Source organism: Malus domestica, chromosome 13 (genome assembly GCF_042453785.1).
Source record: "Malus domestica chromosome 13, GDT2T_hap1".
Lineage (NCBI taxonomy): Eukaryota > Viridiplantae > Streptophyta > Magnoliopsida > Rosales > Rosaceae > Malus > Malus domestica.
This window is the reverse complement of record NC_091673.1, coordinates 2,770,600-2,786,009: the sequence shown is the minus strand read 5'-3', so window position 1 is coordinate 2,786,009 and position 15,410 is coordinate 2,770,600. Positions and strand designations below refer to the sequence as shown.

Here is a 15,410-nt window from a genome sequence, read left to right as displayed (position 1 = left end):
TGATTTATGTCCGTTGATCTTCTTCAATTCATCCGATCCGACGACCAAAAATTAAAAATGTGTGTGAGAAGGAAAATGAGGTGCGTGGATATCACACCTCTTTATTTATTCATTTATATTAGTGTATGATTGAGTATTTTATTCTTTTTGATAAAAAACAATTAAAAACTTCATTGGATTAAGTACACCATCTTAAATTGATCCCAATTTTTAAAAATATTTTAAATATGTACTTAACATGAAAATTAGACATTTATTAGATCACCAATATTAAGTAATGACTTGGACAAGTATTGAAATGAGTTTTATTTTCACCTCATATATTGAGCTCTGAGTAAATTGTAGCAATTATCCCTTAACTTTAATCAATCCAGAGCAATAAATGATCCCTCAACTAAAAATCAATTGTCATTTGTCTCTCAACTCATCAAAATGTGTAGCTATGATCATTTTCGTCATAATTTTGTTAAAACGAGTTATGTTGGAATGATCATTGCTACAATTAAGGTCCATTTACTCATCAAAGCATGTAGTTATGGTCATTTTCGTCAACTTTGTCATAATTTTGTCAAAATAAGTTATGTTGGGAGGACCATTACTACAATTGGGTTAAAGTTGAAAAACTATTGCTCCAATTAAGTTAAAGTTGAGAGGCCATTTCTCTAGTTGGATTAAAGTTGAGTGACTAATGGTAATGAATTTTTAGTTGAGGGACCATAGATGCACATTTTGATGAGTTGAGAGATCAATGATAATAAATTTTTAGTTGAAAAACCATTGCTCTAATTGAGTTAACATCAATGGACCATTACTACAATTTAGTCTTGAGCTCTAGAACCGTATACATATTTAGCGTTTATCTTGACCAAGAGGAGTCTGTTTGGGGATCCAAAAACTCCAAAATAATGTGTTAGTAAAATCAGCTTCCATTTTTGTCCACCTTATAACTTGAATTAAGGACATTATCCATTCATGGTAATGGCATCATCATTTAAAGCTGGTTACCCGACGAGCGTTCATTTTCTTATGTTAAATAGTAACTTGAAATGTTTTAAAATGTTAAAACCAATCTAGAATCACATATAAAAATTAGATAGTTATCCATACGTAACCTAATGTTAAGGACATTATCAATGTTTATTAATAGGTCGGTCAAGGGGTTAACCAACCTTACGTCATGATGATTTTGGACAGGGTTGTCTATTAGTGCATATCATATAGTCTCCAAATTAACATATAATTAAGTGTTGTGTCACAGTTCAAGACTAATTCAACTAATTATATGGTTAGAAGGAGTTTAATAACTATTTCGTTTTAAGTTACTTTTATTTTTCATTATTTGAAAATCAAAAAATTAAATATTTTTTTTGTAGCTACTTTTAATTTTCAAACAAAAGAAAACTAAAAAACAAAAAGTTAGAATTAAAATACAGTTTTCAACGAAGAGTGAGGAGGCGTTTAATAACTATTTCGTTTTCATTTTTAATTATTTTGAATATTGAAATCTGATTTGGTGACCCTGCCTTAATAGCGACAAAATGCGAGACTCAAGATCGTATCAAAGCTTCGAGTCTCAAGATCGTGGGCTCCGTTAAATAAAACCCGTATTCAAATCGAGTGCCCATCAATCCCTGCCTGCCTTCGACCCAAAATTATTTAAAACGAGCAATCCTCGGTTCATGAATCAAATGTTCATATCTGGCCCGAGCCACGTTGTTGACTGGATCACATAATCAAAATCCGAATGGTTTTTGCAAGACGGAGTGAAGATTTGTAAAGGTTAACTCTTGGTATTCTTCACATTTCATAAATTCTTAGTAAAAGCGTGGAAGCAAGATAAAGATAGGTGATCCATTTTTTTTAGTAAGCTTTTTTTTTTCTTTTTTTTTTGTCGTCAATTAATAATTGCAGATAAAGTCAAGTGTCGTGGCTTCGTAATATTTTTATGTAATTTTTATTTTTTATTTTTGAGGCTTATGTTCTGTTGTCAACAATTAAAAAAAATTAAGAAAATGTTTGAAAACTTTTAGTTTTAACGATAAAGACAAAATAATGGGTAAAGTAAATGGTACCAGGATCGACTTTTTAGTGTAAAAATATGATTTTTCGTTAAAATAAATAGTACCATGAGTTTTTCGTTAAAATTCTCAAAAAATAAAAAAGTGGTCCAAAGCATTGAATGCACCTCCTATTTGTACAATTGTACTAAATAGAAAAGTATCGCTTGGATTTGATTGCTCTCTCTCACTTGCGCTCGAGTTTAAGTACCTATATGCTAGAGTAGTATAATGTTGATATGTTAAAAACACAAAAAGAAGTGAAGTTTGGACCGAATCATACTCTTTTATGGTCGAAATAAGTTTGTACATGTATATGTCAAAAATATCACTAACACTATTCATCTTTAATTATAAGTGTTTGATATCAAATTTGACTCACCTAAAAGACAAAATCTATTAGTAATAGTTCATTACTGATATAACCCCTATCCCCTCTCCAAAATATGAACATAATGTAGCTAAAGTTTTTGTGCGTATATTGAACAAAACAATCATTTTACAAATTAAGAGCAAATACGATATATCGATCAAATGTTGATATATCATATATAACATACCGATTAAATATTGACGATGCATCCATCAAATCCTGAAACATCAAATAGTGGCTACGTATCATTCAAATAACGCAAAAGATCGATCAATCATAGACGATATATGAATCAAAGTTAACCACATACCAACCAAATACCGAAAAGAAAATCATGAAAAATAAATACAAGTAAAATCGTAAAACAAGTAACGAGAAAGAGTGGGAGTGGGCGGGTGCCAGAAGAAAGGCGATGAAAACAATCTAAAGCTCCCCAGTTTGCTGCGGGTAGCTCAAAGCCTCCAACCAACTCTCTCCCTCGTCTTCTCCGCCCCTCTCTTTTTCTATCAACTTTCTCTCCGTTCCCTTCTCATTCCATTTATCTCCCAATTCAATTCTCTCTTTCTCTCTCTCTCTCCCAATCCATTCCAATGGCGTCGTCTCCTTTCCTCTCCAAGACCACCATTTCCTTCTCCTCCTCCATCTCCACAGCTCTCCCATGGCGCCCCTCCCCCTCCTCCTCCTCCTCTTCCACTGCATTCCGCTCCATTCCTCGCCGCCGCACCCTCACCGTCCAATCCAAGATCAGGGAGATCTTCATGCCTGCTCTCAGCTCCACTATGACCGAGGGAAAGATCGTCTCCTGGGTCAAATCCGAGGGCGACGTCCTCTCCAAAGGCGAGAGCGTCGTTGTCGTCGAGTCTGACAAAGCCGACATGGACGTAGAGACATTCTACGACGGGATTCTCGCCGCAATCGTCGTCGGGGAAGGCGAGACCGCTCCCGTCGGCGCCGCCATCGGGCTTCTCGCTGAGACCGAAGAGGAAGTCGCCGAGGCCAGGGAAAAGGCCAAATCCACATCGTCTTCTTCATCCCCAGCTGTTACGCCCACGCCTCCTCCTGCTACCGCCACTCCCGCCCCTGCAATTGCCCAGCCTGCTCCATCTGCTACTCCTACTTACACTGCCAAAAAGGGCGTGGCCACTCCTTTTGCTAAGAAGCTAGCCAAGCAGCACAAGGTCGAAATTGCCTCCGTGGTGGGCACCGGCCCATTTGGCCGAATTACGCCTGCTGACGTGGAGGCAGCCGCCGGAATTGTAAAGCCTGCTAAACCCGTCGCCGCCGAGCCCACTCCGGTGGCCGCTGCTCCACCCAAGCCTTCTGCTGCAGCCCCGCCTCTGCTTCCCGGCTCAACCGTGGTGCCATTTACCACGATGCAGGTTGCTGTTTCGAAGAACATGGTCGAAAGTCTCTCGGTGCCGACTTTCCGGGTCGGCTACCCGATTAACAGTGACGCCATCGACGCCCTTTATGAGAAGGTACATTGTGGATAGTGTTTGGATTAATTGGATTGTTGGTTTGCAATGTCATTTGGGTTTGATTGGTGTTTGAATTTCTGGAATTTTGGGGTGAATTCATTGAAATTGTCCAACAGGTGAAACCAAAGGGTGTGACAATGACTGCATTGTTGGCCAAGGCTGCTGCTATGGCACTTGCTCAGCACCCGGTTGTGAATGCGAGCTGCAAAGACGGGAAGAGCTTTTCGTATAACAGCAGCATAAACATTGCTGTTGCTGTGGCAATCAATGGAGGACTCATAACCCCTGTTCTTCAGGATGCTGATAAGGTCTGTTACTTGTGAATAATATATTATTTGTTGGTATTGTAGTGTTAAGATTTCGAAGGTGGTTGATGAACCATTACTAATCAACACCAATACTGTCCGCAACTTAACCATTTGTTTAGTCGGTTTGGGGTTTTATCTAAAGGCCTCGATGCAATTAGTAGCGGAACCTTCGTCTTCAACATTTAGTGCTTCTGTTCTTAGTAGTTTGTGTTCTGATTATCGATGGTTGAATTGTATGTGTTTGTGCAGTTGGATTTGTATTTGCTATCCCAGAAATGGAAAGAGTTAGTGGAGAAGGCCCGTTCAAAGCAACTTCAGCCCCACGAATACACAACAGGTTTTTACTTACAAACTCTCTGTCAGTTCTTACCTACTTGCTTTCGTTTTATACTCATTAAGTTATATTGAACTCTTTGTAGGAACTTTCACCTTGTCCAATTTGGGCATGTTTGGAGTGGACAGGTTTGATGCTATTCTTCCACCAGGGCAGGTGAGTTTTGATCCTTTAATACGATAATTTTTTGTCTTCATGAATCGATAGGATTGTTCTATTTTTTATGATTTTTTAGCTGCTTGCTGAAGTTTTGATTGACAATCAGGGGGCTATCATGGCTGTTGGAGCTTCAAAGCCAACTGTTGTCGCTGATACAGATGGATTCTTCAGTGTAAAAAGTAAAATGCTGGTGAGTGTCTTTGCGTTTTCTCCGTAATGTATACTATTTTGTTGATGTTGTTTCTCGTACTTTACAAGGTTATAAGTTAAGTTTCACACGTATACAAGGGATGAGTCTGTTAAACGAACTTATACACAACTCAAAAGAATACTTCCACCAGTACATCAAACTTGTATAAATTGGCATGTGACATGCTTTACTGAAAGCAACTGTCAATTAATCTTGTCGGAAGAGGAAGGAAACAATCTTATATTTATAAACCTCTCTGTGAAAGGAGGGGAACAACCCTTGCTTTGTAGTTGATCTATTTCCAGAAACATCAATATGTTACATTATTGATTGGATTTAACATCTAGGTTCCTCTATACCGTATATTTTTCTTTTTGCGCTCTATCAATTTGTTAGTTGAACACAATTTCGCTGAACCTGCTGAAATTTGTACAAAAGGTAACCTAATTGAGTTGGAATATGGTTCTTTCTACAGGTGAATGTAACTGCTGATCACCGGATTGTTTATGGTGCTGATTTGGCTGCCTTCCTCAAGACATTTGCAAAGATTGTTGAGAACCCAGAGAGCCTCACATTGTAGTTGGTGTTTCAGGACTCCCAAGGATTAATGTTTTTGACCCTCAGTGACAAAGGAAAGGTGTGTCTATCGAACGGGATGCCCAACTAAGGAACACGCTCTTGCAGTAATTTCTAGCATTTTCTGCTTGTGTTTACTTCATTTTGTTTTGAAATTTTAAGAATTTGCATTGCTTCATCAGTCACTGTTGAGAAAATTTTGAAACAGGGAAATAGTAACTTTTAAATAGTTTGATAGAACTCGGTGAGGGGATTGCTTGGGTAGAAAGTACAAACCCGTCGCTGTGTAATAATATTCACCATCTCTAGCAGTTATAAACTTCTGATATTGCAGTCTAATTAATAGCCTCCTATAAACATATAGTTCTCTTGTAGCAAGGTAAATAACGTTTATGTACAGACCCGTATTAGCGAAGAAGTAATCGTAACGAACCATACGTTAACGTAGACGCCTACTGAGATAGATGAAGACTGAAGTCACCAGTCCAAGGTGATGTTCTTAGAAAGGTATAGCCTGTCGATGTACTCGATCACCGGACGCGACGCTTGGATGTACCTTTTCATCTTCTTCTCTGCTGACTGATCTGGAATGAAATTGATTGCATTTTAGAAATAAACAGCATGCAAAACTGGAGATCATTGTTTCTGGACGGAGAAAAGCTTTTAGACTTACGGGTCTCTTCGAGATTCACCAGCAGTTGATCCCTCGACGGAAGAGCATACATTCCGGCAGCAACCGCTGTCCTGATTGCCCAACTGTGGTATGGCGCACACACTTTGGCATAAGCTGTTGAAGCTGCTTCCCTCAAAGAGTAGTCACTGAAAGGCAAAAGAAGGAAGAATGTCTAAAACCGAAAATCTGCAGAATGAAGCACAACTGCAGTTTGCACAACATAAGTTTGAACATACTCGGTTGACAAGAATTGTTCGAATAGAGCTCTGATGAGGTCGAGACCCTGCCGGACACGGCGCAGATTACGGGAATGGCTTCCGGGGGATTTCACCGTGCCCTTAGCAACATCATAATCTATAAGGCTTTCTAATGTGTCGTAAGTCCGTGACGCCTCCACAAGATCTTTAACCTGAATGCAAGCAAGCACAGTGTGAGATCCTGCAGGAAGAGGCAGGCTAACTGAAGCGATTGCAACCAACCAGAGTGAGATCTCCAAGATATGACAATACTTTTAGGGGCACACTATATTTAGGTATGTTAAAGCTCTCGTTTGGATGCGCAACTAAAAACATTTTTCGTGAAATTGATTTTGGAAGAAGCATTAGATAAAGTACTTTTTTTAACATCCGCTTGAATTTTTACTGATGATTGGTTTTAACAACATTTTCGCCAAAAGAGTTTCGGTCATTTTAAAAACATTTTTAAACAAGACTAAGTCACATTTTCACGTTGATTAATTTCACGAAGATCTCACCAACAAACCAAATCATACATTTAACAAAAAATGAACAATCGAAATCCCACAAAAAAAAAGAAGCAACAATCAAACAAATACAAGAAAATTAAAGAAAATGAGAATTAGGGTTTGTGGTGGGAAGGAAGAAAGGAACCTTGGAGACGTACTCCATCTCGGCGAACTTGAAGGCGAGGCCAAGGCAACTGAAGAGGATGGAGACGAGGGTGGAAGCCTGGGAGAATGTATCCAAACGCAACGTTTGGTGTTGTTTTCGTTGGGAATTATGGGAATGGGATTGGAGGATCTTGCCCAACTCCTCGAAGGCCTCGACGATTTCCGTTAGAGGAGGCGTCGACGTCGACTCCGCCATTGCGATACCGTCCATGGCTCTGGTTCCGCCGCCGTGCTTCGCCGTTAAAGTCATGCACAAACAGACACCTCCTCCCCGCACCGTAATATCAAACTAAAAACGAGACAAAACCGTGTTTTGTTGAACAATCTTGATTTTGTTGCTTTTGTTTTTGGTTGTGTAATTTGTGTTTGAGAAGGAACGTAAGGCTGTCGGGTTTGACCGTTCGAAGCTTCGCTATGGACGCGGCCTGCCATACTTTTAAGTTAAAAAACGGATTTCCAGATTCAAATTGTGGATTCATATCTTAATTACTCATCATACATTGTGCAGTCAGAAATTATTGAATTTTTTTTTATTTAAAATTAAATACTAATAGTATCTGACGAAATTAATCACACAATGTACGATCAATAGTTAAAATATAGGAAGTTTTAACGAAAAGCCCACGGTATTGTTCACTTTAACGAAAAATCATATTTTTACACTAAAAAGTCAAACCTGATACTATTCACTTTACCTTTATTTTATCCTTATCATTAAAACTCAAAAGTTTTTAAATCTTTTTCATTAGTTTTCCTTAAAATATAAGGATTCCTACAATCTCCACAAAATGGATCCGGAGATGATTCTCTTGCGTAAAACACAACCGCTTTTGTAAATAATTATAAATATTGATTAGAAAACGGAGAAAAAAAAAACACTTTTGCACGTCAAAGGTCAAAAGTCCAAATGGAGAAAAGTCAATCTCTCGTTCGTCTTTGTTTTCGCTTTCTAGACGGTTATTACATTGGGCCATGGTAGTTGTTTTACATCTTGAAGTCAGGTCCAATTTTAAAACGGGCTTGGTTCAAGGCCCTGTTAAGTCCAACTAAAGTTGAATCCAGCCCATATGTTATTTCCTATGTTTTTTTTGTATTGTTTGAAGTAAATTGAACTTAAAGATACATTGACCAAAAAGAACTAATTGAAGATACAGCCCAATGTACTTTCCTACAGTTTAAAGTCGACTCGTATTTAAATCAATAAAATACTGTATTATTATTTGGTAAATAAAATTTTATTTTTTAGTAGTACCGACACAATATACGTGATTTCATATTTCCATTTTATGATATATGATAGACCATATAATAATTTAGTTTTCCTTTCAGTGCGACAATTACATCATGTACATATGTATATATAGTTGATATTTTGTGAACAGAAAAATTTAGAGGTCTTGGTTTAGTGGAGAAGAGTAGGAAGCACATTGTTCAGATTCATCTGCTTCCAAGATCTTAATATAAAGATCATACAAACTGGATGTTTCATTTATGAATTTATTAATCCAAAGTAGATATTCTTCTCATTTCTACACTCTAATGTACCAGCAGCTAGTTCTTAATAGCTATATTAACTCTGACTAATGACTAATTTAATTAATTAACTGATACTAAGCCAATTAAGCCTTATTGGCAAGCTCCACTTGATTTTCTCCGGACTCAGCACCTTCTTTCTTTACGACCTGAATCGGCTTAAACGTATACATTTTGGCACAAAATAAATAGTAAATAAGATTAACAACTTGTAGTAACGTGATTAACCAGTAGAAGTACTCCAACCTCCCTTTGTTCAAATTATTGTCCGGCAGCCAGTTGGATCCATTAGGGCCAGCACTAAACTTGTGCACCAGTGACACCAAAAGAGTGCTCACGTAGTTTCCGGCCGAGATGGAGGTCCAAAACAGCGCGGCAGCAGTGCTTCTCATACTCTCCGGCGCCTGATCATAGAAAAACTCGAGGTGCCCGATTGACATGAATGCTTCAGCCATCCCATGAAGGGCATACTGAGGAACTAACCAAAACACTGAAATGGGGATTATATCATGAGGATGATCGACCAACCCGTGTGCGAAAGCTGCCTTTTTTCGCTTCACTTCGACAAATCCGGCGACCAATGTGGCGAATACCGAAATGACAAACCCTATTCCCATTCTGTGGAGGAATGTTATTCCCCGGTCTAGCCCGGTGAACTTTCTAGCCACCTTAATGAAGATGCGGTCGTACAAGGCGATCGTGGTGAGCATGGTCACTATGGTGAAGACTGACATGGAGCCTGCAGGGATTTCAAAGGACTTTGTGAGGTGCCTGTCCATGGTTTTGGCTTGGTTGAGTGAGAATGTGCTTTGCTGGGCATAGGCTGTGATGAGGAGTATTCCTGATCCCCATATAGGTCCCATTCTGATTATTGATTTCAGTTCCTCGACGCGATGAACGGTGTTGATCCTCCATAGGTTTGGTGCTTTGAGATTGTCCTCCTCCGTTACGATCGCTGCCTTGTCAAGAAATCTGCATTATTTCACCATATGTAACGTTGTTAAATTGTTAAACAGTCTATCAAGATAAGACGCTTATATCATACAAACAATCAATTTAATGAAACCTTAACCGTCCAATTATCGTGATATGAATTTTATTAAACCTAAACTGTCTGTATCAGTTAACCAATGATTTAGACTCGCACACATGTGAAGCTAAGTGCAGCCACGTTGTGGAAATTCAAAAAGTGACTAGGTCGCATGTTCTTCCTTTCTATATATTTGTTGGGTCGCTATGGACTGGAGGTGGGGATGACTCTGAGTCTCTGCTAATAGAGCAGAGGACGTGAGATTTTTGTTGCATAGCAGTGACAGAAACAGAAGTACGTGGTGCAGCTCATCCATGAAAGGTCAAGGGATTGTGGTCCCTACATCCAAAACATGAGCAGTGCATGGACAAAACGACCTAGTCATTACCTGCAACCTGTTTCCACCTAACCCTGATAATTATGTTCATCTTCTAGACTTAACATATGTATATGTGTATAATCGAGACTTTTCTTGGCAGGAATCCTATTTTATTGTAGTGGAAATAGGATTAGGGATTTTCGTAGAAACCATGTATTTTATCGTATAAGATTCTCATATTATATAGCAAAAGACAGAGAAATAATGAAATATATGAGAGGTCATATATAGTGAAAATAGTTCATGTGATAGTTTCATGCATTATCTTATTTTCTTACTGCAAAACGTGATACGATAGTGCTGTGTATATATAATTATATTATTGAGTTTATGTTGTTAAATGATGAATTAGGGCCAACATTTTGACAAAAATCAACTTAATTAGTGGTTTAGAGCCACAATACACATGCAACATGAGAGGGAGAGAGAGAGGGAGAGAGAGAGAGAGAGAGAGAGAGAGAGAGAAAGAGAGAGAGTTACTTCATATGCTTAGTGTGAAGAAGCTTTCCACCCAATGAAATAGGACCGTCGAGTTCATCATTCTGATACAACATTCTAGGATCAGACACCATAGACAGCTTTCTCTTCTTGTAGGCAGCCACCGCCACTTGTATCAACCGGGTAAACGGACTCCCCGCCGGATCCAAGTGCCGGTAAAGATGGTACCCGATCAAAAACGCAACAACTGAGAGAAACATGGCTACAGTTGGAATTCCAAGTCCCCAACCCCATCCAATGTTGTCTTGAATATACACAAGCACCGTGACAGCCAATAGTATTGATGCCCCCATCGCAAAATAGTACCAGTTGAAGTAGTTCCACGTCTTGGTGGTTTGTTTTTCGTCATTCTCGTCGAACTGATCTGCCCCGAATGACACCACGCAGGGTCGGATTCCACCCGACCCGAGTGCTCCTAGTAGGAGGGAGACATACAGAATTGCTAGCTGCCCCCCGTCGGCTTCTTCGCACACTTGGCCGTGGTTGCATGGGGGAGGTCTCAGTTGTGGAAGTACTGCTGATACTGTTAAGCAAATCATTCCCTGGTTCATTGATTAATTGTACAAATACAAAAGTTAATTATAATTAGTATTTAATTAATAAACAAATAAAATTAACAAGGTAATTTATCAATACTCTGAGAGCTTGATTGTGACAGAGAATTAAAAAATTCAACTCAATCAATCATATTGGACAATGCTTTTAATAATTTTAAATTAAATACGTCCACTTGTGACAAATTCTACTTCTTTCTTTTTTTTTTGGAAAACCCACCACGAAAGAATGGTTAGAAAGTCGGCCTAATTAATAATTTTTGAATAAAAAATGGCTCGATGATAACTATTAATCTTGTGACGATGAAGTTGATAAGAATCTTAATATTTTTCATACAATAGATATTGGGTGAGCAAACCACATAACTTTGGGTGCACGAGTAATCAATGAGTTGCAAATCTTAAGGTGTTTAATCAATTGAGATGTAAATTTACAAGCGCATAATCTTTATCATGTGTGTTAATAATATATATAGAAAACTAGTTAGAGAGAGAGAGAGAGAGATTACAATCTGGTATATAATGGAAGCAACAGTGATAGTCCAGAAGCGGCCAACGTAGGCATCAGCAATGAAGGCGCCAAGCAAGGGGGTCAAGCTTGCAGTGCCACCAACGTTGGTGAGGGTGTTGGCTGCTTTTGTTAAGGGCATATGAAGCTGCGATGTCAAGTAGCTTATCATATTTGCACCGAATCCCACCACAGCCAACTTCTCACAAATCTCATTAGCTACACACACACACACAAAGCCAACAACAACAATAATTAAAATCCCCAAAACAAAAAACCAAATAAATAAAGAGATACATAATAAGAATTGAACAACGACATGATAATCTATGCTAATTTCATCATAAGTATGGAAAGAAAATTCGAATTTACGTGTAAAAAGATGAGCACACTACTCTAGCTAACTTGGCTACACTCAAGTATGACTCGAAAATTTGAAACAACAAGATTTATTAGCTCTTACCAAAGATGAATGGCATAGTGACCAAGCCTCCCTTTTTCCTTGCAGCATGGCTGCCTTTCTCCTCAATATGTTCCATCTTATTTTGGCGTCTCTCTCCTATACTGCTTTAAGCCTAAGTGGCCAACGAAGCTCCATTATTTATAGGCAATGATATGAGGGAAAGGATAGATCTGATAGATCTGGCAGAGTAACTTGTCAGCTGAGTTAAGCTTACTGTTTCATTTACATGTGACCACAGTTGTGTTCTTGTTAACTTTTTTGGGGTTCTCTTTGTTTTGTTTTGTGAGTGTGGGTGGGGTAGGCAAATTGTGGCCTATAAAACTTGGCCAAAAACTTATGGAGTGCGGAGATTTCGATAACTACTGAAACCAAGACAAGAGAAGGTAGGCATGTATGGACAGACGAGTACTCTAATTTACAGTTTTCACAATTTGTCTCACCAATCGGAACAAAATAATCACTTAATATTACGATTTAGTTGTATTTTTATTTACTCGTAAATAAAAAGTTTTAACTTCGATTCTCGTCAAAGTAAAATTAAATCACATTATTATGATAAACTCATTGTAAAATTTAACCCACTCCTCTAATCATTTAATATAAATATATATATGCCTCATCGTAATGGTCATCGACTTTTTTCTCATAATCCTTGGTAAGCTAGAAAGGCTTATACTAAAAAACAAAACAAATTATCGCATAGCTATGCATTGTTTAAAAGCGCCACTTCTATAATTCTTTTTCTTTTATTACTAAGGAATGTGTATTCAATTGGGAATTTGAGATATTTCAATGTATTTATAAATTCATGAATTTTTATGGAGTTTAATTGATTTATAGAGATTCCATGTAAAATTTTGATTCAATTCCATCAAAATCTCATGGGGAGAGGTGAGATTTGTGAATGCTTAAAATACACTACAATATCTCTCCAATTCCCTCTAATTCCTCAAATTTTCCAAATTCTTTAAATTCAAATTCTAATTGAATACAACTGAAATGTTATAAACTTCTTTAAAATTCTAATTGAATAGACTCGGATTTCTAAAGATTTTAATAAACTATCTTAAAATCCTAATTGAATACACATTGAATTTCAGATAATCACTTAAAATCCTGATTAAAAACGTCTAGATTCATTAAAAATAATTAAAATCCTTCAAAATCCCAATTGAATACACCCCCCTAAGTTAGACCAGAGGCGCAGGCAGGCCTTAGGCCTACCCTTCCTCTTTAATCCTTTCTAAATAATTTAGGCTTAAATGTTATAATGGTTCATGTGTTTTAATCATTAGATCAATTTAGTGCATATGTTTTCAATTTGACCAATTTGGTTTTGTGTTTATTTTCGTTAGTCAATTAAAGACATTTTCATTTAATTTTTGTGAAAAAAATTATAAACTACTATAGACTTATTTATAGAATTATTTATTTGATTTGAAATATTTAAATATGAAATAAAATAAAAAATTAAAAGAAAAATTATTCTCCTCCTAACTTCCCAACCTCCTTCATAACGTTACCCCCTTTCTTTTCTATGTCACTACCTTAATCATTTTTCATATTGAAAGTTTTATCTCTTATGTGTGTTATTTTTCATATTTGTAAATAAAAAGGGTAACTATATCTCTTATGATTTTTCTTATGAAATTTTTAACATAGATTGAATGAAATATCTTTAATTGGCTAACAGAGACAAACACAAAGACTAAATTAGCCAAATCGAAAACACGGGGACTAAATTGGCCATATGGCTATAACACATTGATCATTATGACATTTAAGCCAATAATTTAGTATTATACTTGCTTTTTTTCCGGTGAACTTAGTGTTATATTTTTTGTAGTTTACACGAAACTTTTAAATTGTATTCATTAATAGTTAAAATAAGAGGTCTCATTTCTTGTTCAATCCCAACAACACTTGTCCTAAAACTAAATTTAACATTTTTTTTAATAAACAATATTATCTACACTAGGGGGAGGGAATGGGCTTAACCTCACAATGAGCTAGGAATAATGTGGTTTGAATTTGTTTTTGGCGATAATCGAACCTAAAACCTGTCACTTAAACAATTATTAACTCTTAAAATTAAAACCTAAAGTCTGATTTTGTTTTATCAAAAGCATTCTTTACATTGCTAATGGAAGAATCATAAACTTTGAGCTTTCATCCTCCCCTTCTTGAAATTTCATATATTTTATCCTCTAAATTCCCAACCCACAACACTATTAAGGTTTGTAAATCTCTTTGTTCTCTCTAACTTTTTACTAAATTTTTACGTTTCATATATTTTGTTCTCCAAATTCCCAATCCATTTTCTATTGACTTGGGTGATGATAGAGAGACCACCTACTTGGCCATATTTCGAGACCACATGATAATATAGTGGTTATGGACTACTTCCTTAAATCATTAAAAAATGAATCCGATCATCAACTGCCACATCATGTGGTTTCCAAATATGATCTAAAAACATGGTCTTCCTAGCATGCATTTTTATTGACTTGATATTTGTAGGTTAGTTTCTCTTAATCCTCCTTAATTTTTTATTGATAACTCTCTATATTGACTTGATATTGATATTGGAAGGTTAATTTCAACATGGAAAAAAAAGCATTTAGCACCTAAAAAAATTTAATTAGCTCACAACTCCAAGCATGTATTATACTCTCTTGTAAATACTATCTATTTATTTTATTTCTAATTTATGGGCTTTGCCACTAAGTTAGACTAAAGGAGGAGGAAGGAGAGAAGAGTCTGGGTTCGAAACACAATTAGACTAACAAGAGAATTTTCTAACATACTAGTCCACCACTTACAAATATGCCTCTATTGTTATTTGTTTACCCGTGAGGAGGAAAAGATATTGAACATACAAAAATATGAAGAACGAAAATTGCTTCAAAAAGGTACTGAGAGAAGCAAGAATCTCTTATATATAAATATTAAGGGGTTTACTACTACCACCGTGGACTGTTTTTCAGAAAAGGGATTCGACTCCTGGGCTTGTTAAGGTTTCATATTTATTTATTTATTGTTTGCTTTTTCCCAATCATATAGGCATTTGGCGCCTATACTTGCATGGTAACATATTTAATACAACTTATAAAATAAAAGTCATCACGTATACATACATATATATATATATATATATATATATATATATATATGTGTGTGTGTGTGCATGTGTAATATTCTTGGCTGCCTTCCTAGTACATGGAATCTTTTTTATTTTATCTGATCAAATTTAATTATATATTAATGCAGGTCTTGGCGTTAACGTTGTTCACATTTTAACATATAGAATTAGGCTTATTATATTAACATCCCATAAATTGTTAAATAAATCTCACATACTTAATACACCTCATATTTACATTTTCA

At 36.6% G+C, this 15,410-nt stretch overlaps 3 protein-coding genes across 4 annotated transcripts; 1 reads left to right on the top strand and 2 right to left on the bottom strand.

The window, feature by feature from the left end:
• The first annotated feature begins 2,629 nt into the window (after nucleotides 1-2,629).
• Nucleotides 2,630-5,814, top strand: LOC103423752 (dihydrolipoyllysine-residue acetyltransferase component 4 of pyruvate dehydrogenase complex, chloroplastic). The gene is made up of 6 exons (XM_008361833.4): nucleotides 2,630-3,908; nucleotides 4,025-4,216; nucleotides 4,466-4,553; nucleotides 4,636-4,706; nucleotides 4,816-4,899; nucleotides 5,375-5,814. The coding sequence occupies exons 1-6, from the start codon at nucleotides 3,021-3,023 to the stop codon at nucleotides 5,477-5,479; spliced, it is 1,428 nt and encodes a 475-aa protein (XP_008360055.2). The 5' UTR covers nucleotides 2,630-3,020; the 3' UTR covers nucleotides 5,480-5,814.
• Nucleotides 5,782-7,474, bottom strand: LOC103423751 (ACD11 homolog protein-like). Of its 2 annotated transcripts, none has more exons than XM_008361831.4 (4): nucleotides 7,039-7,474; nucleotides 6,385-6,557; nucleotides 6,149-6,294; nucleotides 5,782-6,059 (listed from the first exon to the last, which is right to left on the bottom strand). In XM_008361831.4, exons 1-4 carry the CDS (start codon nucleotides 7,306-7,308, stop codon nucleotides 5,953-5,955), a joined length of 696 nt encoding a protein of 231 aa, XP_008360053.2. In that variant the 5' UTR covers nucleotides 7,309-7,474; the 3' UTR covers nucleotides 5,782-5,952. The 2 variants fall into 2 exon arrangements, with proteins under 2 accessions (XP_008360053.2, XP_017184597.2); XM_017329108.3 differs by having other exon boundaries at nucleotides 5,782-6,054; nucleotides 7,039-7,467.
• Nucleotides 7,475-8,519: 1,045 nt separating this feature from the next.
• On the bottom strand, nucleotides 8,520-12,342 carry LOC103451661 (protein NRT1/ PTR FAMILY 3.1). Its single transcript, XM_029091347.2, has 4 exons — nucleotides 12,024-12,342; nucleotides 11,562-11,779; nucleotides 10,481-11,040; nucleotides 8,520-9,563 (listed from the first exon to the last, which is right to left on the bottom strand). Exons 1-4 carry the CDS (start codon nucleotides 12,097-12,099, stop codon nucleotides 8,678-8,680), a joined length of 1,740 nt encoding a protein of 579 aa, XP_028947180.1. The 5' UTR covers nucleotides 12,100-12,342; the 3' UTR covers nucleotides 8,520-8,677.
• Between the last annotated feature and the right edge of the window lie 3,068 nt (nucleotides 12,343-15,410).

What these genes read in the sequence shown, in the direction of transcription:
- LOC103451661 (XM_029091347.2), bottom strand. Translation starts at nt 12,099, where the DNA reads ATGGAACATATTGAGGAGAAAGGCAGCCATGCTGCAAGGAAAAAGGGA. An exon ending in CACTATGCCATTCATCTTTG is followed by an intron (nt 11,780 to 12,023) that starts GTAAGAGCTAAT and finishes GTGTGTGTGTAG; the next exon opens with CTAATGAGATTTGTGAGAAG. An exon ending in CTTCACACTAAGCATATGAA is followed by an intron (nt 9,564 to 10,480) that starts GTAACTCTCTCT and finishes GAAATAATGCAG; the next exon opens with ATTTCTTGACAAGGCAGCGA.
- LOC103423752 (XM_008361833.4), top strand. Translation starts at nt 3,021, where the DNA reads ATGGCGTCGTCTCCTTTCCTCTCCAAGACCACCATTTCCTTCTCCTCC. An exon ending in TCGACGCCCTTTATGAGAAG is followed by an intron (nt 3,909 to 4,024) that starts GTACATTGTGGA and finishes ATTGTCCAACAG; the next exon opens with GTGAAACCAAAGGGTGTGAC. An exon ending in GCCCCACGAATACACAACAG is followed by an intron (nt 4,554 to 4,635) that starts GTTTTTACTTAC and finishes AACTCTTTGTAG; the next exon opens with GAACTTTCACCTTGTCCAAT.
- LOC103423751 (XM_008361831.4), bottom strand. Translation starts at nt 7,308, where the DNA reads ATGACTTTAACGGCGAAGCACGGCGGCGGAACCAGAGCCATGGACGGT. An exon ending in AGATGGAGTACGTCTCCAAG is followed by an intron (nt 6,558 to 7,038) that starts GTTCCTTTCTTC and finishes GCTTGCATTCAG; the next exon opens with GTTAAAGATCTTGTGGAGGC. An exon ending in GAACAATTCTTGTCAACCGA is followed by an intron (nt 6,295 to 6,384) that starts GTATGTTCAAAC and finishes TTTGCCTTTCAG; the next exon opens with TGACTACTCTTTGAGGGAAG.